The sequence below is a fragment of the Xiphophorus maculatus genome, chromosome 14 (genome assembly GCF_002775205.1).
Source record: "Xiphophorus maculatus strain JP 163 A chromosome 14, X_maculatus-5.0-male, whole genome shotgun sequence".
NCBI lineage: Eukaryota > Metazoa > Chordata > Actinopteri > Cyprinodontiformes > Poeciliidae > Xiphophorus > Xiphophorus maculatus.
Genome location: NC_036456.1, coordinates 23261207 through 23288352, shown reverse-complemented (window position 1 = coordinate 23288352; position 27146 = coordinate 23261207). Strand labels below are relative to the sequence as shown.

The 27146-nt window shown below is 38.3% G+C and overlaps 2 protein-coding genes and 1 pseudogene across 2 annotated transcripts in view; 1 reads left to right on the top strand and 2 right to left on the bottom strand.

Moving 5' to 3' along the window:
- The first annotated feature begins 291 nt into the window (after window positions 1-291).
- On the top strand, window positions 292-4693 carry LOC102231805 (annotated as a pseudogene).
- Window positions 4694-6516: 1823 nt separating this feature from the next.
- Window positions 6517-15093, bottom strand: LOC102227984 (acidic leucine-rich nuclear phosphoprotein 32 family member B-like). Its single transcript, XM_023347040.1, has 7 exons — window positions 14942-15093; window positions 11984-12133; window positions 10956-11078; window positions 8777-8954; window positions 8611-8699; window positions 8463-8541; window positions 6517-7536 (listed from the first exon to the last, which is right to left on the bottom strand). The coding sequence occupies exons 1-7, from the start codon at window positions 14993-14995 to the stop codon at window positions 7457-7459; spliced, it is 753 nt and encodes a 250-aa protein (XP_023202808.1). The 5' UTR covers window positions 14996-15093; the 3' UTR covers window positions 6517-7456.
- A 1071-nt stretch (window positions 15094-16164) lies between these two features.
- LOC102227723 (endophilin-A1-like) overlaps window positions 16165-27146 on the bottom strand; it is a 28131-nt gene continuing 17149 nt past the window's right edge. The window contains exons 3-9 of the mRNA XM_005812332.3: window positions 26512-26584; window positions 26244-26387; window positions 25299-25432; window positions 25054-25212; window positions 24100-24203; window positions 23875-24005; window positions 16165-23082 (exon numbers count right to left, since the gene is read on the bottom strand). Coding sequence (XP_005812389.1) covers window positions 22886-23082; window positions 23875-24005; window positions 24100-24203; window positions 25054-25212; window positions 25299-25432; window positions 26244-26387; window positions 26512-26584 — 942 coding nt within the window. The 3' untranslated portion in view covers window positions 16165-22885. The remainder of the gene's footprint in view (window positions 23083-23874; window positions 24006-24099; window positions 24204-25053; window positions 25213-25298; window positions 25433-26243; window positions 26388-26511; window positions 26585-27146) is intronic.

The window sequence follows — 27146 nt, the reverse complement described above, 5'->3', positions numbered from 1 at the left end:
ATGTTATGATGTTATTTCCTCATCAAAAACAAAACTGGATTCTTTCACGCATGTCTGAGTAATCTTTTCATCTCCATGGCAACCATTTAGTTGTACAAAACGCCTGGGAGGACTTAGCTCCGCCTTCGAGGCGCAGCTCCATTTTTCTAAAGACTTAAAGAGAAATTGTGCTATAAAATGGCACTATGTGCCTGGAAAACACATCATACTGCCCCTTTAAGGGTCCGCTCTGTAGTTGTTGTGAAACTCTCTAAACTTCCTGTTTTGTCACTTCCTGTTCTGTCACTTCCTGTCCTCCAGATGTCGTGGCGCTCGTCTTTCCGATGCTCAAAGTTTCGCTACGTCTTCGGGAAGCCAGCGACCAAGGAGCACAGCTACGACGGAGTGCCAATCACAAGAAGCGTCCATGACAACCACTACTGCTCAGCCAATCCCTGCTTCATCGCCGTGGTGACGGAGTGCGCCGGGGGCGGGGCCTTCCTAGTCCTGCCCATTCATTGTGTATGTAGGTCAAACTAGGGTTACTTCCAACCAACACAACAATATTTTACTGCTACTTATTAAACTGACAAGGTCTTGAAGACCTTTTGTCTGTCTACTGTCCAAAGAAAACTAAACAAACTAAACTTTTGGTTAGAAATGTTTAAATAATTAGTTTAATTTAGCAAAGTAAAATGTCTTCCAGTTGGGGAGAGTAGACCCTCACTGTCCGAGGGTTTGTGGTCACAGCGGCCGAGTCCTGGACGTCAAATGGAATCCATTTAACGATTATTGCATCGCCTCGTGCTCTGAAGACTGCACTGTAAGCAGCCATGTTTTACTCTGTTTATTCACATTCAAAGGTTCTTTTTCCAAAGGTTCTCTTTGGTTCAGACTTTATTTTATGGTTCAACCTAAAATCAAGGTCAGGTCAACGTTACTAGAAATTACATCATAGAGGATAAAACCATGATTATGCGTCTGAACGCAGGTGAAGATTTGGGATATTCCAGTTTGTGGGGTCCAACAGAACCTGACCAAGGCCAGGAAGACTCTGACGGGTCACAGCAGGAGGGTGGCTATCATTGAGTGGCATCCAACTGCTGAGAACCTGCTGCTTAGCTCGGGCTACGACTACAAGGTCAGCCGCCTCTTTAGTCAGTGACATTTCTCTACAGATAAAAGTACAAATAACACCTAATAAAACGTCACTTATATTCCACTGAAGATGAAAAAAAAATATTTCACAACTGCACTGTTTCCATAAAATAAAAAACACAATTAAAATCAGAATTTAAGTTTGTTCACAAACTTTTTGTTGAAACCTTCTCCAGGTTCTCCTCTGGGATGTGTCCCATTCCGGTTCTGTGATCAGACACCCGGTCCGAGTGGTCCTGATGCCCGTCCACCATCGCTACCCGTCCGAGGCGCTGCTGCTTTCCGTCAGCTTCAACATCGACGGCAGCAGACTGGCGGTCACGTCTAAAGACAGGCGGATTCGGGTTCTGGAGCCGCGGACCGGGAAGATCCTACAGGTTGTTTTTTTAGTGTTTCCTGTTGGATTGTATATCGATTGGTGGGACTGGTAGTCATGTTACTATTTGGTTTTACAGGTTTCCAGCAACAAGACGCACAGGGCTAACAAGGTTTTATACATCAGAGGGCTGAAGATGCTCCTGTCCACTGGAAGCTCGCCCTGGAACCACAGACAGATCCTCCTCTGGGACCCAGTAAGACTTTATTCTAAAACCAGCAGCTAGAATTAGTTTAGGGTTCAGCTGGGGACCAAAACTGCAACATTTTTTACATTTTCAGCTGCTGGAGTTCACTTTCACAACGCACTGAGTCAAACCAGCCAAACCTTTTGAAAAACATTTTTCCCTCCTCGCCTGTCGGGGCGCTGCACCAAGAACCACTGAAGGAAACAGTTTGAAAGCCTCTGAAGAAGAACCTGAGCGCAACTTCCCTCTTTGCAAAATGTAAACAAGAATGGAGTAGCTCAGATTTTAGCGGAGGAGGATTTTTCTTGTCTTCTGTTAAAGACCACGAGTCATTTCCCCCGCTAGCGCTAGCCTAGCGTGTTTGTTTTGGTTGAATTTACCCAGAATGCCCTGCGCTGTAGTCCACTTCCTGTTTTTCATGCGTTCATATGCATTCAAAGAGTTCACTTCAACCGAACCGAGACTGAGACCTTCCCAAACAAACTGGAATCCAGAACAAAACCTTCCAGAACAACAACACTTTGTTTTTATCGTTCCTTAGAAACTGTGGAGTACTCATTACTTTTACAAATTTAGAGCATACTTAGAAAGTCCAGAGAATACTTACTTACTTATTTAACAACCCAGAACAAACTTAGAATCCAGCAACTCTGAACAGGAATGGAGTATTTACACCTACCTAGCAATCTAGATCAGGAGGATCTAGATTATATACTCTGGTTTCTTTATCTCTTTCCTTTGGTTTGTTGTTTTGTTTGTATTTCCTTTTAATTCATGTAAAACACTCTGAACTGCCTTGTTGCTGAAAATGTGATATATAAATAAAATGACCTTCGATTAAAACGAATGAATCCCCAGTCAGGCTGTAACTAGAAAATGAACCCGTTTGTAATTCATATGCAAGATTCAGTCCAAAACAGGAAGTAAATGATCCCTTAATAGGTCCTTTTTGTTCTAAGTACTAAAACCCCTCCGTTGTTTCCAGCTAAACCTAAAACATCTTTCCTGTGTGCAGGATGATTTATCAGAGCCTCTGTATGAAGAAGATCTGGACGGATCTGCAGGAGTTCTCTTCCCGTTCTACGATCCTGACACACAGATGCTCTACTTGGCTGGAAAGGTTTTTAAAATGCTAATTAAATCCAGAATAATTAATGTAACATGTTGGGTCTGAACACTAAAATGTTTTCCAAGTTCAGTAAAGTATTATTTACCCATCATTGGTTCAATGTAATTCCTGTGATGTTTACGAGGTTTTTGATCTAAATTGGTCATCAGAAGTACTTCTGATTGGTTCCTGATTGTTGTATTTGCCTCTAAATACTTTAGTATTATTGACAGCAGCAATGAGGTTCGGCATGAATGTTGTTGTTGTGTTTTAGGGGGACGGGAACATCAGATACTACGAGCTGAGCTCTGAGAAACCCTACATCAGCTTCCTGATGGAGTACAGATCTCTGCTGCCACAGAAAGGACTGGGTCGGATTATCACACTCAAAACAGCAAATCACTTAAAATGGAGAAAACAAGTTCGCTTTGAGAAAGTGCTGATAATAAAGATAGATTCTGAATATAGTGGAAGTAAGAGTTGGGGACAAACATCCCCAAAATGAGTTTGATCTGCTAAAAGGAACCAGGATACAAACCAAAACCAATGTCATAATGGATTGTGAAACACTAAACAATGAGTGAATATTCAGGACTCATGCTAACCAATTCAATGCTAACTAACTTTGGTTTAGCGTTAGCTTTAAAGTCATTTCAAGGGATAGCCCAAACTGTGGACACATTCTGAAAAGTAACAAGGAGTGGCAGCCAACAATGGAAAGAGTTCAGATTAAATTTGTTTTTGAAACATTTTATATTTGTGTTGTGATTTCAGGTGTGATGCCGAAACGCGGCCTGGACGTGAGCGCGTGTGAGATTTTCCGCTTTTATCGGCTGATTGCCGTCAAAGACCTGCTAGAGCCTCTGTCGATGATCATACCACGAAAACAGGTATCGATCATTGTTGTTTTGTTATTATTGGTGATAGCAGCCGATCAGGTGAGGTTTTCTGTTCCAGTCTGAGGTTTTCCACGAGGATTTGTATCCAATGACGGCTGGAAACCAGGCAGCTTTAACGGCTCAGGAGTGGCTGCTGGGCATCAACAGGGGTATGTAACCCTCACAAACATCCTGCTGGTTACAGATGGTTAGGGTTAGGGTTATGTCAGCAGGGCTCTCTTCTCCTCTTCAGGCCCGGTGCTGATGTCCTTGAGGCCGGAGGCTCATGTGGAAAACCCATACGCTGAAATTCCTGCGGATAAAAACCAGTTGAGGCAGCTGAGCGCCGTCAGGTTCCAGACAAACACAAACCTGGACTTTATGGAAAAGGTACGCTGATACGTTTAGTCACAAAACACTGAGAGATGCAAGACGGAGTATCATGAAAACAAGATGGCCGCCGGGTAGCGCTCACATCAATCTGAACTATGGAAACCAAAGGGAAAAATCCAAATTTTAAAAAAATGTAACCTTTAAGAACCCAAAAATCTGATTAATTGATAAAAGAACAATTGGGATGACTTTACTTTCTGGTTGTGTAAACGTCTCCACTTGGTTTGGTTTAAATGTTTTATTGTTTTCAGGCTTTCCTGGAGGAGCAGCTGGCCTATCAGGACGCCAAATACCCCAGAGAGCTGAGCGATCTGTCGGGCTGGCAGCCGGATGAGACGGAGAGTCCGCTGTGGTCGTACCGCTGCACGCCTCACTGCTGCGAACCGGCCGAGAAACCGCCGCCGACAACCGAGAGCGAGGTCCAACAGAACCACAGATTCATAATTAAAGACAACATTCCTTAAACTCTCAGAATAAACTCACAGACAGACTCTCTGCTTCAGCTCCTGCAGGCATTTTACAAACAACAAGACGAGATCAGAGGCTTGAAGGAGGAGCTGCATCAGAAAGAGGTCGGTTCAAAAACAGAAAATGGTTTTATAGTTTATAAATGACGGATGAAAAAAATGACTTTTCACTTTAACGTGGACGTTTGTCTGCATTTTGTTTGACAGGTTAAGAAAATGTGCATTTTTCTTGGTCAAAAATATTTGAAGGCAAACTCATTGTATGAATTTATTAATCATTTATTAATAATTGATCTTTGATGATCTGAGTAATGACAAGAAGCTTTTTTATAGGTCCAGCAGCAATCTACACAAAGTTTAGGCACTTTAAAAAATTTTAAAATAATTTAAAAAACTGTATGAAATGATTCTGACTGGTTGTTTCCATCCTGCAGGTGAGAATCGCTAAACTGGAGGTGGATATAAAGAACAGGAGCAACCTGAGGGCGACCTTCTGACCCCAATCACATTTATTCACACTGACCTCAACAACATGGATGCTGTTTCACTTTTGCTCCAGAAACAAAGAACTGTTTAATTTATATGCATAAAAATTGTGAAAGTAAGATTAAAACTTGATAATTAAATGAAATGAATAGACAGAAAACATCAGTATTTGTTTGTACTAAATGTTATAAACTGGCGACTCTTTCACTCTGGAAGTGTTTTCTAATGCAGCAAAGTCACATCTTGGTGCCAAATCCTGAAAATTTCCATCATTTTCACAGCATTGTGCAAAGTACAAAGTTATTTACAGTAAACATTAGAAACAATCTTTGAGTAAAGCTGAGCAACTGTAAACAATAATCAGTGGAAGATGAAGTTCACCTGAGAGAAATTATTAAATCTGGGAAAAATTCTCTGAAAAAAACAAGAAATGCATAAAACTGTCAGATATTGAACTACTTTATTTTTGTTTGTGTTTTTTCATGCAATGAAATGAAAACTATTAGTTTTATAGGGATAAACTGTTCAGCATCCAATAGTATAGATCATTTTGACTGACAGTAAAAGCAAATGATGTTATAAAACATCATAAAACAAAAGAGACGGAAGCAATTGATGTAGATCCTAAATAATTATAAATTGCTAAATGTTGTGGAGGTTAAACTTGATAAACCAGCTTAATCAAATCAAATTTTGCATTCATAACGATTAAATATTTAAAAGTCAACCATTTCGCTTTTACAGCTTGTATTTAGTTGGACTTTGAATTCAAGTCAATTACCAGAAGAAATGATTCAAATAAAGGCGACTTTTAAAAACATTTTCTGTAATTTGTAATTTCTTTTTAGGAAAAGTTAGAGAAGGAAAAGATCTAATAAAACTGAACTTAATATGAAAAAAAAATAATTTACAGATTAATTTTTAACCCATATCGTTCAGCCCCAGGCCGAACTAACAGATTGTCGAGAGAAATAAATAAATTTCGTCCGAAAATGTTGATTTGTTGCCCCCTTGTGGACAAACGTCATAACTAGAAGTTAGAGAAAATTTATTTTGTAACTTCTTATAATATATACGACAGCATATGAGGGTCATTTCACATAGAAAAATATATTTCCACCAAAGAAATCTTCAATTCAAAGATATTTTATAGATCCAAAAGGGAAATTAAATGTTGTAATTCAGATTCTTCAGTTGTATTTTTCTAGAAAAAATTTCTGAGCTTAAAAACTCAAAAATCTCAAACTTTAAGATTTTTACAACATGACAAATTTTTAACTTTTGAAACTCAGACAGCTTAGAGTTTTTTCTAGAATTTCGTTTAGATTAATTTAAGAAATTTAGAATTTTGGGGGTAAATTTCTGTTTCTCTACAATTTACAACTTTTTATGTAGAAATTTACCAATAAAAGTTTAACAAAAACATTTTTATTAGGAACATTTTTGTGCAAATTCAGAATGAAGACATGAAGAGACACCAGAAGGAAAATGTTAAGATTTTATTTACAGAGTCCTTTTGTATGATTTCTCATTTTTAACTTACAGAAAGTAATAAAAATAAAACAAGCAAACGACCTCATGGCTTCGCTGCGACAGTGACGGATCTCTCTGGAAACGAACACCGAGGCAGACGGAGAGAAAGACGGAGAGAGAGAGAGAGAGACGGCGCCTCGAGGCAGCCATACAAAAGTAAACAAAACTTTCTCTGAAAAAATAGATTTTTTAAAAAGCTCTGCTGGCAAAAAAACACAAACAAAACAACACAGTTTGCCCTGAGCGCAGCTGGCTGCGGGGAACCGGGACGACAGATCGGGTCAAAGGTCAAAGGGGGGGAAAAAAACGAGAATCAAATCTCAAAAATAAAAAAACCTGCATCCACCGACCTGAATTTAATCATTTCACATATTATTATTTTACATCACCACACAAACGCTTCTGATGGAATCGACCAACGAAACGTTAAATCAACTTTATTTTATGGCTGCAGATGTTTTGAAGAGGAAAATATTAGATTTCGTGTTTTCTGTGAAGATATTACAAACTTGGTAAAATATAGTCGGATGTATTCAGAGAAAGAAATTAAACTGATAAAAATTAAATCTGGTCATTTGAGCTCCTGAAAAAGTGACGATTGTATAAATATGACAAAAAATAATAAAAGGGAAGAAATCCCATATTTTAAGAGGAAAGAAAATGTTTATAAATGTCTTCTAACTTTTTGTTTTTACATTTTATTCCTGAGTTTATAAGAAATCTACAAAAAAAACGTAGGAAGAATCTGAGGGGTTGAGCGGATTGTTGATAAAAGATAAACGTGAAGCATGGAGGAGAAAGTTATTTTGGTTTTGGAGGATTAACGGATGGGATGCAGCCCAGTGGGAGTGGAAGCAGAGCTGGTGTTGGCTGATGGGAAACTGGGAGGGTTCACTCATCATCATCTTCACCCTCTTCGTCTTCCTGGTCTCTCTTCCTCTTCTCTCCCTTTACCGGAGATGAATCCTCGTCTGCGGAGGAAACAAGTTACCCGTTGAACTTTACTGTTTACTAATTCAGGGCATCTGCAGGTTTCAGAAAGTCAAATTTAAAACTTTCAAGAACTTTAATGCCAATTTGAATAAAAGTGAAGTTTGAAATTTCTTTTTTCAAATGCATAGAAGCTAGCTAGCTAGCAGGAACATATTAGCAGCTAGTAAACACAATGAAGATGTTTGTGTGCAACTCAAACTTTTGCCTGACAGAAAAGAACCACAAGAAAAACACATAACTACATATGATATTAAATATTCCTGAAACAATAAAATTTAATACCAGTGACTAATGCATATAAGGCCAACTTACATTTTTAAAATTAATTTTAGACATTTTAAGGCCTTAATCATAGATACATGAATTTAAGACCTTTTTAATGCCAGTTTGAATAAAATTTAAGACTGAAAAATATAAATATAGGAGATGATTGGGTGCGACTATGGGCTGGCAGCAGAAACTTAGCAATTTGCACCCATAATAAATGCAAAAAAAAAAGCTAGCTAGCTAGCACAGGTACATTAGCAGCTAGTTAGCAACCGCCTCAAACTACAGAACTCAATTTTCCTGACAAAAAAGTCCTTCAAAGAAAAAAAACAAACTACATAGACGATTAAATATTCCTGCCACAATAAAATGTAAGACCTGTGACTATCGTATTTAAGGCTAACATTTTGTGTAATGAATTTAAGACATTTTAAGGCCTTAAAGATAATATATATATAAAAAAAACCCCTCTGTAAATAATTGCACCAGGATGTATTTTATTTAGGTTCATTACTAAAGAGGGTTGAATATTTCAAACTTTCCATGGTTTGAAAATTTATTTAAGGCGTTTCAAAAAGAAAATCATGTTTTTATCTCAAACTGGAGGTTAAACCAGCAGAAGAGCTCGGCTACTCACCTTCATCTTCCTCGTCATCCTCTTCATCATCATCCTCGTCATCTTCCTCGCTGTCCACCTCTCCGTTCACCGCCCCCTCCTGCCAGAAACACCAGCATGTTAATGTGATGACCAACTTGATGAAGGTGAGATGAAGCAGGAAGCTAACCTCATCATCACCGCTGTCGTCGTCGTCCTCTTCCGCCACCACATCTTCTTCATCGTCCTCTTCCTCCTCCCAGAACTCCTCCGACTCTCCTGGTTGGGCGCAGAAGGTTCAGATTAACGTCAAACACGGCAAACAGTTTGTTGAGCTTTGGCGGCGCCGCACAGACCTTCATCATCGACGGCGTCGGCCTCGCCGTCCGAGTCGGACGCCTCGCAGTCATCAGCGTCGTAGCCGTCCAGGTAGGTGAGCTGAGGCAGCAGCGAGAAGATGGAGTCCCGGTAGTCGCCCAGGTTGGTCACCTCGCAGTTGAACAGGTCCAAACTCTTCAGCTGAGGAAGTTTCTTCTGCAGCGGCAAAAAACCCCAAAAAATGTTCAGCCGCCTGGACCGGAGCAGAACCAGGAACAGAACCGGTTCCCTCCGCTTCACAACTACTCACCAACTCGGCTGTCAGTAAAGGGCTAGCCCATAAATCAATCATCACATTTTTGGCTTTTGAAAATTACATTTTTGGAAAATCCACCATTTTGTCAGTACGGCCAGGGCGGCCATCTTGTTTTAATTATTAGGGCAGGGCTAAGGCTGGACAATAAATCAACAACAACATTGATATGATAACGTGATTCATATCAATAGAAAAAGCATCTCAGAGTATTAAATAACTGATCCAGAAACGCAGAGCATTCTGGGAGATGTAGGCATTTTCACTTTAGCTACTGAACCTTTCACAGCTCGCTAAGAAATTACTAATTAATTTAAAGTATTTTTGAATTGAATTTGGTGGAATAAACTAACTCACTCACTCTTTGGTTGCCAAGCAACAACCTGCTGCGAAACAAGCAGTTTCAAGACCTCCCTCCCCCGACTTTGGTTACCTAGCAACACCTTCTGAATAGCTTGCGCAGCAACAGATTCAAGTTTGCCTCATAAATGCTTAAAAAATGATGTAAAAACCAGTTTGGCTGCAGTCGACATGACGCTGGCTCCGCCCCCCAGCAGAAGTAGAGCTGTCCTCCGACAAACACACCGTTATTAAGGCAGACTAATGGACCTCAATGCGTTACCCCCAGACATTTATTGAGTCATTTTTGCCTTATACACCAACACTGAGGCAAAGACAGCAGGCAAGAAAATTCTGTAACTAGTCCTACGTCAGGTCTGTACGGTTATTAGCGGGAAATAATGCAGAAATCAACGATAAAAATCAAGAGGAAAAATGAGGGCCAAAAAAGTCTGGTTAGATGAAAGTATGAACGCTGTGGGACGCACTTTGCACGTACAAAATGGGTGAGCAATCACTAAAATAAAGCCGGCTTCTGAAAATCTGCCTTCAGGAAAATCCTTAGAAATAAACAGTAGCATGAAACGATGTTTAAATGCCAGTACAGCAGTTACTGCAGTCTGTTTTCATGCTGCCATAGAGCTACTGTTGGAATCTACACGCATAAAATCCAGGATAACTGCCTTCACTCATTGATCTGGAAATGAATAGATGTTTAGCATTTCCATCGCATATTTAATTTAACTGAGTTTATTTGATGCAGTGAGTCGTTAGCACAGAGCCGTGAGTCGTTAAGTCGTTAGCACAGAGCCGTGAGTCGTTAGCACGGAGCTATCAGTAAGTGTCGTTATGTCAAAAACTGGGATGTTTACTACCGGTTACAAAGTTTCCGTCCATCAGTTTCGTTCAACTGGAGGTGAGGTGGGCTGCAGTCCATCATCCATTTCTTGCGTTATTCCAGACTCCTTTTTGATTTTGGAAATGTAATGAATTGTATTCCATCCTCTGTATGTTCTGGGTAACGGCTGTCGGAGTCGCATATTACCCACCGACAACTTGGACCATTATTATCTGTTATTTTCCTCAAAATCTCTCTGACCCCAGCGTGTTTTCTATGATAGATACTGTACATGTACTTGGAACGCTGATTGGTCAGTTCCTGACAAGTTCCCTGGAATGACTGGGGGAGGATTGCTCTATGTCAGCATGGGGGCGGAGCCGGCGTCATGTCAATCCAGACATTGAAAACAAAAGGCTAGATTGTGTCTTCATTCAGCTAATATTATGACTATATTCCCGTAATTAAACAATTAAAAATAATTGCAGCCTGCCCCTAATACAAGTCACAAAAGGGATTTGAAAGTACTTTCTGTCATTTGTAATTTCTTTTCTTAGAAAAGAAAGTGAGACAACCTAAAAAAGTCAGATTATATGTTTAAGTCGTTACGTCAGAATGCTTCAATATTCCAGTTTGAAGGTCGACTGTAAGTTAACACAGCCAGCAGGCATCATGTCTGTCGGTAACCAACCAAACTGGAAGTGTTAGCATCTCATTTCTGACCTACCAGCGGCTCCAGCGTACTGATGTCTTTAAACTTGTTGCCGCTCAAGTTGAGGTGCGTCAGATTGACGAGCCGTTCTGCCAGAACCTCCAGACCGCCTGATATCCTGTTATCACTCAACTCCAACTACAGACACAGAGGGGAGTAAAATTAAACATTTAGTGGGATTTAAAGCGACTCTGCAGTAGTAAAACGTCTAAATGTAAATCACAACAAATCTCATAGATCAACAACTCATTTAAAACTGCAGCATGTAGCTTTTATAAAAACATGTTTATGAGAATCTGTGAAAAGAATTTATCTCCTCCAGCTCCTCTCTGGGTTATTATCAGAAAAAACACACAAAAACAAACCAATCAAAACCAGAAGGAGGGGCTTGGTGCTGTCAATCAACCTTGTGTACTCGCCACTAAATGTGCAGTTGGCAGAGAAACAACTAACCGTTACGGTTCGGTTCTCCTCACTCTTGTTTTCTAGTACATAATTTGAGGGTTTTTTCAAAAATATTTTAGATTAATCTCAGAATTTTTTTCTAGAAAATTTGTGACTTTTTAAACTAAGAATTTTAAGTTTTGTCTAGAATTTTGTTTAGATAAAAAAAACCTTACAAAATGTTTCAAAAGTCAAAAATGTTCAAAAATAGAAATTTTGAACTCAGAAATGTTCACATTTTATCCAGAAACCAGAATATTTCTAGCAACTTTTTTACTTTTCAAACTTGAAAAGAAAATTTTAGATTTTTTTTAGATTTATGAAATCACTGATCACTGCTATCTAGCATTAGCATTCACAACATTCACTGCTAGCTGCAGCGTAACAGAGAGTATGAGTGATTGACAGCACTAAGACCCGCCTCCTGGCTCTGATTGGTTGTTTCCAGTAAGCACTAGGTGAAGATGGAGGAGCTCGCTTTTTTCCCCCCAGATCATCTGTCTCATGTTACGGTACAGTGACAGTTTCAGCATTTATAAAAGTTACACTCTGCAGAAACATCAGCTCATTGTTGCCAGAGGATTCTGAATAGATTTCACCTTTTTGAGCTTGTCCAGTTTGGGGATGTCCGCTACGCTGGTCAGGCCGACGTTGATGAGGCTGAGCAGCTCCAGGTTGGAGAACTCCTCTGTGATTCCTTCGATCTTCCCCTCACTGGAGCGGCAGTTGTCCAGGACCAGCTCCTGCACCTGAACGCATCATCAGAACCAAACCATCTCTTTTCATTACATGTTACAGTTACACATTTATTTCCCTAGTTTACAGTAATAATGATCTCTATTGTAAAGTTTTTATTTTATAAGCTCAAGTTTTAAAAAATATTTTATGATTTATAAGGAGCTGACGTGCTTGAAGTGGCCACCAGAGGGCGCAACAGATGATCAGGCAGTTGCAGAAGCTTCCAGCTAAAACTAAGGTATAAAATTATTGTAATATTTTAGTGGAGGAACAAAATTGAACATATCTATAACAACAGCAGGATTCTATTCTAATTCCAGTATTAGAATGATTTTATACATCAGATTTTCTCATAAATTTATCGGTGGACATCAGGTGACTATTTAAATTATGTTTTTAAAAGCTAAGTCCACTGTGATAAACGGGTTATACACCAACGCATGCAAAACACATATAATCTCTATAAAAAGAACAACATGCCCACAATAATAGCTTAACCTGAGCTTTTTAAGTGAACCCCAGCCATGTTGATGCCTAAATAATAAAGTAATTAAAGCTCCTAAAAACTACAGAAACACCAGCAGACCTTGTGTGTGTCCAGCCCACAACAATTTAGCAGCTAGAGTGTGCTTCTTTGTGCGTTTTATTATCATGTAAAGAGTGATCTGATCACTCAGCAGGACTTTATCTTCAGGTGTGGAGGGCTTTTATTCACATGTAAAGCTCTGCAACTCAACAGGGATGCATTTTAATTCCAGTGTTTTAATTTGAAAAGGGGAACGTCCATGTTTTTTCAACGACTGTCTGATGCCTCGGTAACTCCCTGATACATCAATCACTTACCCCCCACGTTCTAGACATGCTAGCTACTTGCTAATTAATGATTTACACACCTATCATTGGTTGCCCTGTGGACCAAGCTACAGCTAACTTAACCTGCCGGATGAAAATGAGTCTGTAATGGTTATAAAATATATTTCACTTCAATCTAAATGGAAAACACCCCTCATCAATCTGATACTGGAACAGAGTAGTTTTATAAAATAAAAGGGATCAGTTAGCAGTTTTATAAATATAAGGGAATCCTGAGTAGTTTTAGAATTGGAACGGATCAGTTTTAGAATTGGAAAGGTTTCCAGATCAGTTTTAGAAATATAACGGTTCCTGATCAGTTTTATAATTGGAACGGGTCCTGATCAGCTGTAGAACCGGAGCGGGTCCCGATCAGCTGTAGAACCGGAGCGGGTCCTGATCAGCTGTAGAACCGGAGCGGGTCCTGATCAGCTGTAGAACCGGAGCGGGTCCTGATCAGCTGTAGAACCGGAGCGGGTCCTGATCAGCTGTAGAACCGGAGCGGGTCACCAGGTCTTTATTGGAACCCAGCCTCCTCTCTGTTTGTAAACTCCCGACGCACGAGCGGCGTCACGTGGGTCTCATATCTGCTAACCGTCGCTTTGCTCTATTTAACCTCCATAAACGCGAAAAAACCCCCACCAATATTGTTCTTCTAAGTTTAATGTTAAACCTGAGAATTTTAACAGACATGAATAACACATCGGGCAGATTTCGATGAATTACAGTTAGGCTACTTTAGCTTCAAGCTAGAGTTAGCGCCCTAATGGCACGTTACAGCCATGGGCTCCGACTACTTTCTGACACAACGTTGGTACAGGCAGCTATTAAAGTAACAAAATGTAAAAATACACACAAAGGGCACAAAGTTCAGTGTAGGCAAACTCAAAAATTAATATTTAAAGCTTAAGCTTCTATTTTAATGTTACTTAATGTAAAAAGATTAACATTCAAAACTCATTTCCTGCCGAGTTTAAATTATAGTACGTCGTAATGTTTAAACAACACATATTTATTGGTGTATAAACATATTTAATAACTTCCATGAATTGAAATAAAAAAATGTAAAGCTATTTTAATAATTTGCGGTAATCATCACTTTATATTATCGGAGTCAAATACAGCTGCGTAGTAATGTAGTTCCAGATATTAGCTAGGCCCAAGACACAAACACGGATGTATGAGGCTGAAGTTGGTATCCAATTCAGAGCTATAGTAAAGGGGTATTTCACAAGTTCAGGATTTTGAATTATCATACATCGTTTATAATTGCAAAATTTAAAGTTTGACTGGATAATTTACACAGTACAAATATTCTTAAAAACCTTTGTTCTGTTTGTTGTCTTAATTTTGTGAAATTTTCAAAATTACAACAGATACTTATAAATTTCTCTAATTTATGTCTGTTTTTAAGAATGCATATTCAGTGTATAACTATTCAGGTCAGGCTAGACTGGTGTAATCGTTGCAGTTTAAACTGCAATATTAAAGATAAAAAATGGGTATTAAAACACTAGTTTTAGTTTCACATTAAAACTAATGTTTCACAAATCACCAACTTTATGAAAAATACTATTCAGTTTAGAATAATAAAGTCCAGGTATGAGCAGTATAAGGATTTTATATTTTGATCCACAGTTCAACAAAGTCCAAACTCTCAAAATTATCCCAATAACCCTTTGCTAAAGTTTCGAAACAGACACTAACTTCAGCGTCACCAGCACAAGTTTATACTCGCATTAGATACATGGTAGAGTGAACAACAGCAAATAAATTTACCTTTAAAAAAATCATAATTTTTCTGTTATTTTAGAACAACTTTGATTTCAAGACATAAATAAATTAGTTTGTAGTTTGGTGAAGCTGCAGATCCAGCTGCCATGTGCTTTACCACCTCTCCTCCTCCCCCTCCCGCTGCCGGTTGAGTTCACACCGCAATCAAATAGTTAAAAACCCGGGACTCTCACCTCCGCTGGAGATCGGTGCCTCAACTCTAAAGAAACCCTCTTCTTCATGTCCATTTTCTTCTACTTCTGACTCTCTGCGCTGCAAAAACACTCGTTTCTACACGATCCTCTCTTCAGCATCAACACGCGGAAACAGAGTGAAGTTAGCTACAGCTAGCACAAAGAACTTCCAGCGAAGACTACAACAATAAAAGTCTGAGACGGTCCAGTAGACGCGCTGACCATTAACTTTACTTATTTTACATTCTAGCTCAAAATTGAAATATATATCAGTTTGTTTCATATATAGGCAAAATAAAAGCGTCGTATTTATGAAATAATATACAAAGTATGTTTATTGTTTTACATTTATTTTGAAAAGCAAACAGTTTCCGGAAGTACGCTACTATTTTGTATCATAAAGCGATACAGTAACACAACGTTTACATAGCGTGCGTGAAAGTGGGTCAAGGCGTTGTTGCTTTCAAGTGTCAACAGAAATTTGGATATTTTAAACGACAAACAGCAAAATGAACACATGTAACTCGAGTTAGATGACTAGTTGATGGGATGTTTTAGAAAATTACAGCACAAATATTGCTTCAAGGCGTCAGTTAAAAAATAAGTTTCATGATTTTTCATTCTTTTCAAAACAGATCCGGGCTTCTCTTGAAGCACCTGAACATATAAAAACGGAGGGAAACGGCAACATGAAGGAAACGTTGACTTCTAGCGTCTCTAGTGGATGTTTGTATATTAAAATCAAACAGGAATTCATTTTACAGTGAAAATAATCACACCTTTTAAACTTTATAAAAACACTCATAAAGTTTGAGATTAATCTAAGACATTTTCCAGTAAAAAAAAACCCCAAACATGTCAGTTTCTGAGTTTGAAAAGTTGTAATTAAATTTTTTTTTTTGGTCTTTTCTAGAATAATTCAATGATATTTTGGCGGAAATTTATTCCTTCTTCTACAATGACCCTAACATGGCGTCATATTTTACCCATTCTGGTCTCAATTAACTAGCTGCTTTATTCGTTTGCATTATTCACTCTAAAAAGCAAAATCTACCCTGATGTAACATTTTTGAAGTTCATATGATTTTGCTAGTTGTTCTGGAAAACAAGCATTAAAAAAACGCATCAATCTTTACACTATAGCAAACACTTTTTTCTCTTTGATTCAGATTTTGAATGAAGACTCTGTATATAAAATAAACCTTAGACACATTATACACAGCTTTTGATTGTGGTTTTAGTTCTTTATTGTCATATCACTGTAGATCATCTTCACAACAAGCAGTTATACATACAGTGGTCTTAGAGTATATCACTGTCCAATACGAGGAGAGCAACAGTTAGAATCACAGCTATGGTTTCTTTCTCCACCCCACCCACAGACCCTGAAAATAACCACCTCCTCCTCTCTGCTACACCACAAACCCAAGTGATTACAACCATCAAAGTAATGTCACAGGTGCCTGACGAATAAACAGGACTCTGGAATAAATAAATCAATAAATAACCAAATGAATATGTACAATACTTAAATAAATAGTAATGAGTTGTGTATATATATTTACATACACACAAGTAGCTCACCAGAGAACGGCAGGTTCCACAGGCATAGAGCTGTTTATTTTTACATCTCATTTTTAATACAGCCACAAGGCGTACAGCTTCATTATGTAACACAGCCACAGGTCAGACCAAGGCCAAATTATTATGCCTCAGAAATCATAGTGCAAACATTTTCAGAAAGCAGGTTGAGCAACGTCAGTTTAGATCCAATATGGCCGCCACATGCAGGACATGTGGTGACAGATGGAACTGTCCAACTGCATTTATGACTGTTGAAAATTTGCTAAAACACACACATAAAACTGTATCTATTTTCAAAACAGTCATAGATAAATGCAGAGAGAAATAACCTGTTGCTGTTGGTTGGCATTGCTAGCATTCAATCTGGTCACTGAAGACAACGATTACAGACTTTTATCTGACTTTTACTGAAAACCAATTAAACTGGTCTGAGATGTTATTCTCAGTCCCAAAAGTACTATAAGAAAATCCCAAGTTATTTTCACAGCATCTGTAAGATTTTCCAATATTTTGCCAGAGATCCCAAATGGCTTTTGGAAGATTCTAACATTTTTTGTTTCGTAAGATCCCAAAAAAGAGTCGCAAGATTTCTCAAAAGTTCTCAGAGATTCCACACATGTTCAGAGATCCTGGCTTGTTTTTTTTGTAAGATCCCATAAAGGTTTTCGGGTTCCTGAAAAAGATGAGGGTTCAAGAGGCAGATAAGGGAAAGACTCTGCATCAGAAATGTGTGACTTCCACCTCCATTAGCCATGGAAACACATATGATCATCACCCGCTCTCAAAATGATCAGAACATGTGAAAAAATATAAATACAATTATTAAAATGTGTTGGTAAAACCATAATAGTTTCAGAATCACCAATAATTCTGTAATTGTTTATAAAAAGACGTAGCCATGTCTTTTTATAAACAAATCTCTACGCCACATTTATTAAAAAAATAATATCATACACACAGGATCAGTTTCATATACGTTTTCATCCAGTTGAACCCAAACAAATTCACCCCTGAGCGTTGTATTAAGCATGCCAAACCCATAGGGGGCAGTGTAACGCCAAACTACAACCTGTCAGCTGATCAGATTGTTTCAAAACAATCACGACTTCCTGTTAGGAATTAAACATGGCGCCAGGAGGTTCATTTGTGTGGGCAGATTAATGGGTTGAACTATATTTAAATAGTGCATTAGAATATAAAGTTATTAAAATAAGACTGTCGATTGGGAAATGTGTCAAACGAGGTTTGTGGATATATTGTTGATTTTTTGTTAAATACGGAGTTCTCCCAAATCTCCACTTTGTTTGGAGTTTTTATAATCACTTTAGTGATATTAAACAGAGTTTTTGTGTGGATAAAAGGCAAAAACACATAAAAATGTATTCGTTTGACCAGATATTGACCCACATGTGGTTTAGGCCTGAGACAAGACAAATAAATCATAAGTTTGAGTTTCATTTAAATGTTCATCAATGTAGACAAACTGCAACAACACTTGGGCAGTGACTAGGACTGCAATTACTGAAGACTAATTGCATTAATCCTTTTTAACTTTTGCTTTATCCAATAAAACTTTTGTGGGATTTCATCACTCCTCGGATCTTGCAAATCTTTGCCTGATGTCATAAGAAAACTTGAAGGGGTTTTGCAAAGCCTTTCTGGGATCTTACACAAACAAGTCAGGGTCTTGCTAAAGCACATTTTGCTTTTTCTTCTTTGGCTCTTTCGGGGCTCACAGTTCCTATCTTTGAAGTAAATGGAAAGCTGCACTAATTTACGTCATGATGATGCAATTGAATTACAGGAGAAAAATGTCTGTTTTGGTGCCGTCGAAGCAGAAAGAGGCTAACTCCATTCAATAAAATCTTTTAATGCCCCCATAAAAAAACTAAAACACTAAGGCAGATGAAAAAGTCTCAATTTAAACTCAAACTGAAAAAGCATTGCATTTTAATATCAATGCTCAGCTTTTTTCCTTTCCTAAATAGTTTGAAGGTCACCCCAGATGAGTGTTTTTGCTAGCTTCCAACCGATGAAAGGCTGAGATGAAACCAGGTTTGGTTTAAGTGCTACGTTTTATCCTTCAGTCCACACATTACGCTGAAAACTAAGAAGAGGCAAGTAAAGTCGCCGAGGTCTGACACTCACGTAAGTGAATAGTGAACATGGAGAATAACACTGTACAACAAGTTCCTCATTGAGGTTAGAATACATGTCGCCATAGAGGGCAAATCGGCAAAGACAGAAAACAGAAACAGGTAAAAGCTGGGCCGAATTAAATTAAGACATTTAACAGAAAATAAAAAAGTCATAAAGCACTTTGTAGTTTAAATAGGAATGCTTAGACCTAAGTGGGATAAAAGCTTGCCCACGGAGCAATTATATAGCACTTTCTAAAATAAGCTAATTGCTCACAATGAAAGCTGAGACAGACGTCTCACTAGTCGTATTTTTACTGATTTTGTGTTTGGACAGCCATCCTTGACAGCAAACATTAAGCGCTTCGGTTGCGTGCAGCTCACAAACCTTCCACAGACAGAATCTGAAAATCAGATTTTTAGACACAGAAGTTCACGCAATGAAAAAAAGGTAGAAAAATTTTTAAAAAACATAAAATAAAAAAGAAAAACACTGAACATACATTGTGCTCCAAACCTCCATCTTCTAAAACCTGCAACAGTTTAGGAGTAGCTAGAATGTGGCAGAGAAAGTTCATTAGTCTTATTTTGGTGTCGCACATCGGACTGTTAGCTAGTGATTGCTAACTAGCATGCAAGCTAGTTAGCCAACAGATAGACTGTTAGAGCTAGAAATAACTAGCTAGCATGCAAGCTAAGTAGCCAATAGATAGATAGACTGTTAGCTGGGACCACTAGCCAGCATGCAAGCTAGCTAGCTAACAGATAGACTTATCTACAGATTGCTAGCGAGCTAGCATGCAAGCTAGCTATCTAGCCAATAGATAGATAGATAGATAGATAGATAGATAGATAATAGCTTGTGTTCTTATTGAAATGTTAAATTTTATTGTTGCGTCATTTATTGCCATGGTGTTTATTGTTTATTTGACGGTAGATCTCTGTGGTAAGCTTGACACTGCAGTTTCATAATATTAGCATTCATGTCTAAAATACTCTATTTTTTGTTTTTACAGCTTCAAAGTTCACTATTCTCCAGCCAAAATAGTGTATGACATGTTAAATCCTTTCATCACCGGCTTGATTCTAATGTCATTTGATAAAGCAATAATGAGGTAAAGTTGCTTCTGTCCAGTTGAAGAAAGCTGAAGAACAATGCAAATATTCTGAAGACAAAAATCAGTAGTCTGTGTTGTTATTATTAAAACAACTGGAAATTTAGAGAGAAGTAATACTTGCGATATTTTTCAACTGAATTTAGATGGATAGTATATGAAGGATACTCACGTGTCTGTTTTAAAACTCAATACAAAAGTCAATACAAAAACAATTATATCTTACTTGTATCCAAATCCTTACTAATGGAAATAAGTCCATATTACCATGTAACATGTTAAAATGTTACCACAGACGTTAGGTTACCTATTTAAAATAATTTAACTAATAAGACGTGACAAAAGCGAGCAGTGCTTATAAATGAAGAATGACCCTCTGACAGTCTAATCCAAAAGACGTTGCTAACTTCGCTTAATGTTACATGAGGTATTCAGTATTTAGCCAGTGTATACTGATGAGTTCTCTGCTCAACATTGTCATTAAAGCACTAATATATGATGCTAACGGTTGTGTGTGATTAGCCACTCTTTACACAGTTAGCATTAGCTTTGCTAGCACAGATTCCTGCTGATATTGTTTGTTAAATGCAATTATTACCAGGATAAAAGAGTTTGCATTTAAAATTAATGCTAAATATTAGAATTAAAAAAGTCTTAATGTAAATTTGGAGCTGTTTAAAAATAGCACTATGGTACAAGAGGAAGCCGCAAGTACAACATTTAGCACTCCGGTTATATTTTTTGCTAGCAAAACTCCTAGAAATGTAAAAATGCCTTTTCAGTTTTGCAAAATCAAAACTTTGAAACAGTTATGCCTCATCAGTATGTGAATTTCAACTGGCTTCTGGAACACATGCTAATCTTAAACCTCTAGATGTTAAAAACATGTAACTAGCATTAAGTCAAAAATCGAACATCTCAGATGTTTCACTAAAGCATTTAAGTGAACTAAAGGTTTTTTATGAATGTATTTTTTATTACTACCAGTATAGCTTAACTGCTTGATAAACTACTGTATTATTGAAGAGCTATATGCAACAGTTACCAACTTAATCTCTTTCATGAGGTTGTAACAAACACCTTTAAACCCAAATACAAAGAACGCTACTGATCCAGAAACTAAAACAAGTAACTGTAGTACCAGTCCTGTCCCGTCTAATTATACATCAACTAGAACAAGTATGGACAATATTTACCACCAACAATGAAACTGGTTTTATGAACAAACCCAAACTATATCTTGTATATTTTCTGCTGAAATTTCTAGAACCAGAACAAAATTCTCAGAGCACCATTGAGGTTCTAGGATTTTCCCCATCCAGCTGGAAACCTGGAGGGAGTTTCAGACCGGCGACGACATTCTGGCACGTTTAGCGTTTTAATGTTTATGTTGACTCGACCAAGTCAAAAATAAAATAAAAATAACCTTCTGATCTTCTGTACCATTGAAGATAGAAAACCTAATTCTATATTTTTTGTTTAAATGAATATTGTTCAGGTCAGTTAAAGAATAATTTATTGATCCCAAAGGGAAATTAAATATGATAATGTTAAAAACATAATAAGTTTGGTTGATGCATTTAAACAGAATTTGATGATGCAATATCTTGCAAATAGTTGTAACTATAAACTTTAACCCAAATAACATTAGGAAATAAAAGGCTAGCAATAGTTGCTATAGTACAGAAAATGATCAGCGTATCAAACTATATATAAAAACAAGATTTAATTATGTTTTAGTGATGAAATTGTGTTTTTGTTTAAAGTTGAGTTCATATTTTAGGCCAGAATTGGTCATTGACGGTATTTAGAGTTCACTCCTTCCAATAAATCTCATTAATGCAGAAATCAAAGTCAAACTCCTTCAAGTGACATTTTTTATCTGATATAGATGATCAGAAATAGCATTTTTGTATTCCTAAGAAGCCTAATTAATCATTTTAATTTTATGTTAAAATCTGACTGATGGTAAAAACTGGTTGTTGGTGAAATTACTGAAAATTGTAATTGCTGCAGAAGATGAGTTTTCTGTAAACTATTTTGTTTCCTACTTCAACAGTTATGTGTCGTTTTAGGGAGGCAGTGATCAACATCTGAACTGAATGCATGTTGGACCAAAGTCCTGAACATTAAACGTTAAGATTTCAGCGAGTCATTCTCGCGTGCAAAGGCAGGGAACTAGACAAATCTGCAAACAGCTCCACACTTTAAAACCAACAGATGTGACTCTAGAAGGACAGAAAAACAAAACCTCTCTGTAGCTCAGTGCAAATCTTTCTACAAATGGTTACCAGTTTATTTTAGCCGCTGTAGAACACGGCAACCTCAAGGTTTTCCTCTCTTTCACCGACCCAACATGGCTGCTGTCTTCTAAAACTCTGCTAAAGTTTCCATCCAAGACAGATAAACTCAAAGATTAAACCTCGTATTCACCCTGGAACTGGGTCTAATCTCCTAAACCGTTGATGTGGCTGGTCCATGCATTCAACCACTGAACTGAAAATCTACGCCGACTCCGAGAAAGGCAGAGTTAGTAAAATGACAACAGCTGTAGCTCTATAGGTTACGGAGCCATGCTAAAAGGCAGTGCTAGTAAGACGGAGAGAGCAAAAATGAAAACTTCTAGAAAAGCAGAAGAAGTCAAAGCAAAGAGATGAGGAAAAGCTGTCAGGTTGGTAACCGATGAGCAGGAATTTGTGCTGGCTTCGTCATAACGGAGTACAGACAGGTTGAAACACACATTCAGACATGCATGTACATAATACACTGTGCCTTGTTTGCAAGTCTCTAAAGCCTCATTGGTGTCCATTGCTGCCAGGCTATGCACCATGCTTTAACAGACCAACATCTCTCCATCTTCTCGTCTCTTTCAGTTCTCCGTTGCTGCACCGCTTACCCTATAGTCTCCTCCTCCTCTCCTCATCGTCTCTTTTTGAAAGTCCTGTCTTGTCCAGCGCCTCTCTCGGTTTGGTCCATTGTAGTGAAAGCAGAATTGCACAGAAGCACAGAAGAAGAAGAAGAAGTAGAAGGAGGGCGTGGTTTGTCGTTTCTGCAAATACAGGCTGTTTCACGGGTGTCCGGATTGGTCGAGAGGGAAGAACCGGACACTAGTGGGGCAGCGGCACCAGGATATCCACGTAGTTGATGGGGAAGAAGCCCGACTGGCCGTTGATCATGCCCTCGTACCAGTTCTCGTCGATCTGATTGGTCAGAGTGATGATGTCGCCCTCCTTGAAGCCTAACTCGCCCTCGTTCTCTGGCTCGAAGTCGTAGAGCGCTCGACAGCAGGGCTGGTCCATCGGCGCTGAGAGACGACGACAAAACACAAGCTGGTCACTGGACCAGTCAAAGTCATCTCCACCAATCAGAAATACACGGAGAAACACTTTATATACATGTAATCCATAATATTTTATACCGGAGAGTAACAGAAATTCTACTCAAGTAGCAAATAGAAATACTTCATAATAATATTAGTCAAGCAAAAGTAAAAAAAAACCAAAAAAAAACAGTGTAGTAAAAATACTCCCAAAAGTTACTCAAGTAAATGTAATTGAGTAAATGTGTCTATTTACTACCCAACTCTCGTCATTATAGCACAAAATATGAGTTGGAGTTATGGTTCGTACTCTTTACCAACATTAAAATTATTCTCAAGGTCTGTAAAAAATATAAAAAGATAAATTTGACATATTTTCTACAGAGAATTTTGACTAATGTCTGAATATAAATGACAGTATAATTAGTAAAGCTCATCTCTGATCCCATTGATTCTTTTTCAATAGACATAATTATGAGGTGATGGCATGAGTCTGCCACCTGCTGGTAGAAACTGGCAACTGCATCATATTTTCTTAAAATTGAAAGCTAGAAAACAGAAATTTGGCAGAAAATTTGCCACTTTTCTTGAGGTTATTTCAACTAAATCAATAAACATTTAAATATTCTCCATGTTAAAAGGCAAAAAGATGGCAGATTTTTCTTTTTGTGCTTCATTTCTAACTCTTTTACCAGTTTTCAAGTTAATTTCCATCCACAGGTTTGAATTTAAGCCTCAGTGTGACTTTATTTTTCCGGTTGGACGCATGTTGGATACCTGGTGATTTCCCCGGGGATTTGGCCGAGTGGATCCCCCCGTTGTGGCTCTCGCTGGGGGGCAGGAGCTCCAGAGTCATCTTGGGTTTGGGAGTGTACTCCTTCCTGGGTTTACTGGACACTTCTTTTATCCTGGAGACGGGAAAAGACAAATGTTTCAGTGAAAACGCGCAGATCTACGTTCACTGGCTTATGTCTGAGCCCAGGTGGGAGGACGGATCGATACCTGTCCTCCATCTTGCTGGAGAGCTGCTGGAGGATTTCTGAGGAGCGGCTGTGGTATTCCAACTGGGCCTGGACCAGCGCTGCCAGCTGGCTCACCTGCTCTATCTGGAGCACACACACACACGCACGCACACACACACACACACACACACACACACACACACACACACACACACACACACACACACACACACACACACACACACACACACACACACACACACACACACACACACACACACACACACACACACACACAGGTTGTTATGGTTCTGCCTGCTGGGCCTGAATCTGGTTCTGCTCTGCAGGCCTGAGAGTCTTTTGTTTTCCTACTGCTCTGATAAACAGAGACGTGGCTGAAAACGTGGAACTGACAGAAGAAGAAGAAGAAGAAGAAACTGTTTACAAATAAAAAATATTCAAATATCTGATTAAGTTTCTGTTTTTAGGAGATTTGTTTTTCTTTTTTTAATGAGAGTCACAGTTTGTTGTTCTGATTATAAATAACAAAATATGAATAATACCTAATCCCTAAAGAATAAAAAAATATATATAAATATATAAAAAGTCCTAAAGATTTTTTAAAGTGAATTAGTTACAAATTAAAATATAAAAACAAAAGTGTGAAAGTAAAATAAATAAAATGCAAATATATTAAAAGAAATAAAGATAAAATTAAATAAATCATATAAAATTTAAACAAATCATACAAAAATGTCAGAATTAATGGAGTTATAAAAGATGAAACACAAATTGCTTTAAATTTAAACCATAAAATATACATGAAAGGAAGATTAATATCATTTAAAATGTTAAAATGATTGCAGATAATATAAACACAGTGAAAATAACTCATGAAACTGTTTAATGCTGTTTGCATATGTTGTATTTCCTGTAAGTCTGGATTGAATCGTCTCCTAGCAACAGCAGGCCAGGCTTCAGCCATGTTTCTTACGTCGCTCTCCAGCAGGTTGAACATGCTCTGCTCGGCGATCTCTTTGCTCTCGTCGAACTTCTCCAGCGCCTGCTTGATCTCGTCGTCCTGGACTTTTCCCTGACGTTTCTTCTTGTAGTCGAAGTCCAGACGCCGACCCTCCATTTTCTTCAGATGATGCTGCAGCGATCAAACACAAGACGTTAGCTGGAGTCGGTTCCGGTCGCCGTTCGGTTCGTTCGGCGTCTCCTCAGCGGTCGGCCCACCTGGATCTCCTTCAGGTCTTTGTCGTGGAGGTTCTGCAGCGGGTCGATGAAGTTCTGCTTGACCTCCATGTCCAGAGCGTCCTTCACCTCGCCGAGCTCCTTCATGGCCTCGCCGGCGTCGATCAGCGCCAGGCCTGGACGAACGGAACAGAACCGTCAAGTCAAAAGTACTCATGACTAGAGTTGGGTAGTAACTAGTTACATTTACTTAAGTAACTTCAAGGAGTATTTCTACTACACTGTACATTTTACTTGAGTAATTTTAGTATGAAGTATCTCTACTCTTACTTTAGTGAAATTTCTGGATTTTCTACCCTCTGAATGAAAACAAACATGTTTTAACCAAAAATTCATCCTGCTGATTTGTGAGGTCACATTCAGATAATTTTTCGGACATCAACAAACATAAATTCATTACAAAAAACAGCTGGGTGTTTTTTAAAGTGCTTCGTCTCTTTTTAGAAGCAGTGGAAACTCAAATGGAGGAATAAAAACGTGCAAAATCTGCACTTGGAATCAACTAAACTGTTTTATTTATTAATGACTTATCTGTATTGATATTTAGTAAATTTCCCAGAAGTCTTGTGGTTCAAAGAACCAGCCAGAAAGTTTTCATCTCCTCTGAACAAGACGGACTAGTTCAGTTAAATAAAAACACCTTAATAAGGGTCCACAGAGTCGGTTCTGGAGGGCCGGCATCCTGCATGTTTTAGTCTCTCCCTGGTACCAACAACCTTCTCAGCAGGTCAATGTTCTTCTTGGGCCTTGATCATTTGATCCAGGTGCGTTAAACCAGGGAGAGACTAAAACATGCAGGACCTCGGCCCTCCAGGACCCACTTTGGGCCCCTGCCTTAAAGCCTTGAACCTGCTGAGTTTCCAGTGTTTTTCTCCCCAGTATTTAAGGAAAACCCAGTTCAGTAGATGGGAGCAGCTTCCTGCTTACCAAAGCAGGACTCTTCTCCCAGATCCCGGCCAAACTTCAGCATGGCGTCTCCCAGGATGGACTCGGCCTGCGGGTAGCCGGGCCCCTTCTCCTGGCCGCGGATCTTCGACATGGTGTTGATCATACTCAGCTTGGCTCTGGATGCTGCCGGCAAGCACAGGCTCTGACTGTCAGCCATGTTTTCATACTGTGTGTGTGTGTGTGTGTGTGTGTGTGTGTGTGTGTGTGTGCGTGTGTGTGTGTGTGTGTGTGTGTGTGAGAACCTCACCTGGATTGGGCTGCAGGTACTCTGTGGTTTTGGTCATGATGTCCAGCACCGCTCTGCTGGTGATGTCCACCTTCTGCAGGAGAAAAAGAGGAACAAACTAATACATTCAGAACCAATTATCACAAAAATAAGTGATTTTTATAAGTAAAAACATAAAATAAACTAAGTCTTAATATTACACAACAAAGTCAAGATAAAACAAGTAATATTAGCAGAATAAAGTTATATTGCCAGAATAAAGATCTATCTTACTAGAATGCAGAAATTTTATAAGAATTCTTCCATTAAAAATCATTTAAAAAGTAAAATAAGGAATGTTGATACTTTGGTATCGGTTTAACAAATTAGGATATTTAAAATATTTAATACTTTAGCACATTAGAATCAAATAAACTACTGATTTCATTTAAAGAAAGAATAATGCCAGTTTTTAATTTTATCAAAGCTTTTTGATCATTAATCAGAATCAGATCAGGGTTTTTATTGATTGACGATCGGCCAGAAAACTGCAAACGGTGCATCACTAAGATTAAGTTACATTTGTGTTTAAACGATTAAAACAGGCAGTTATAAGCATCACAATGCCTTGATTCAGAACTTTTTAGATACTTTTAAACGGTTAATTGGACGTTTAA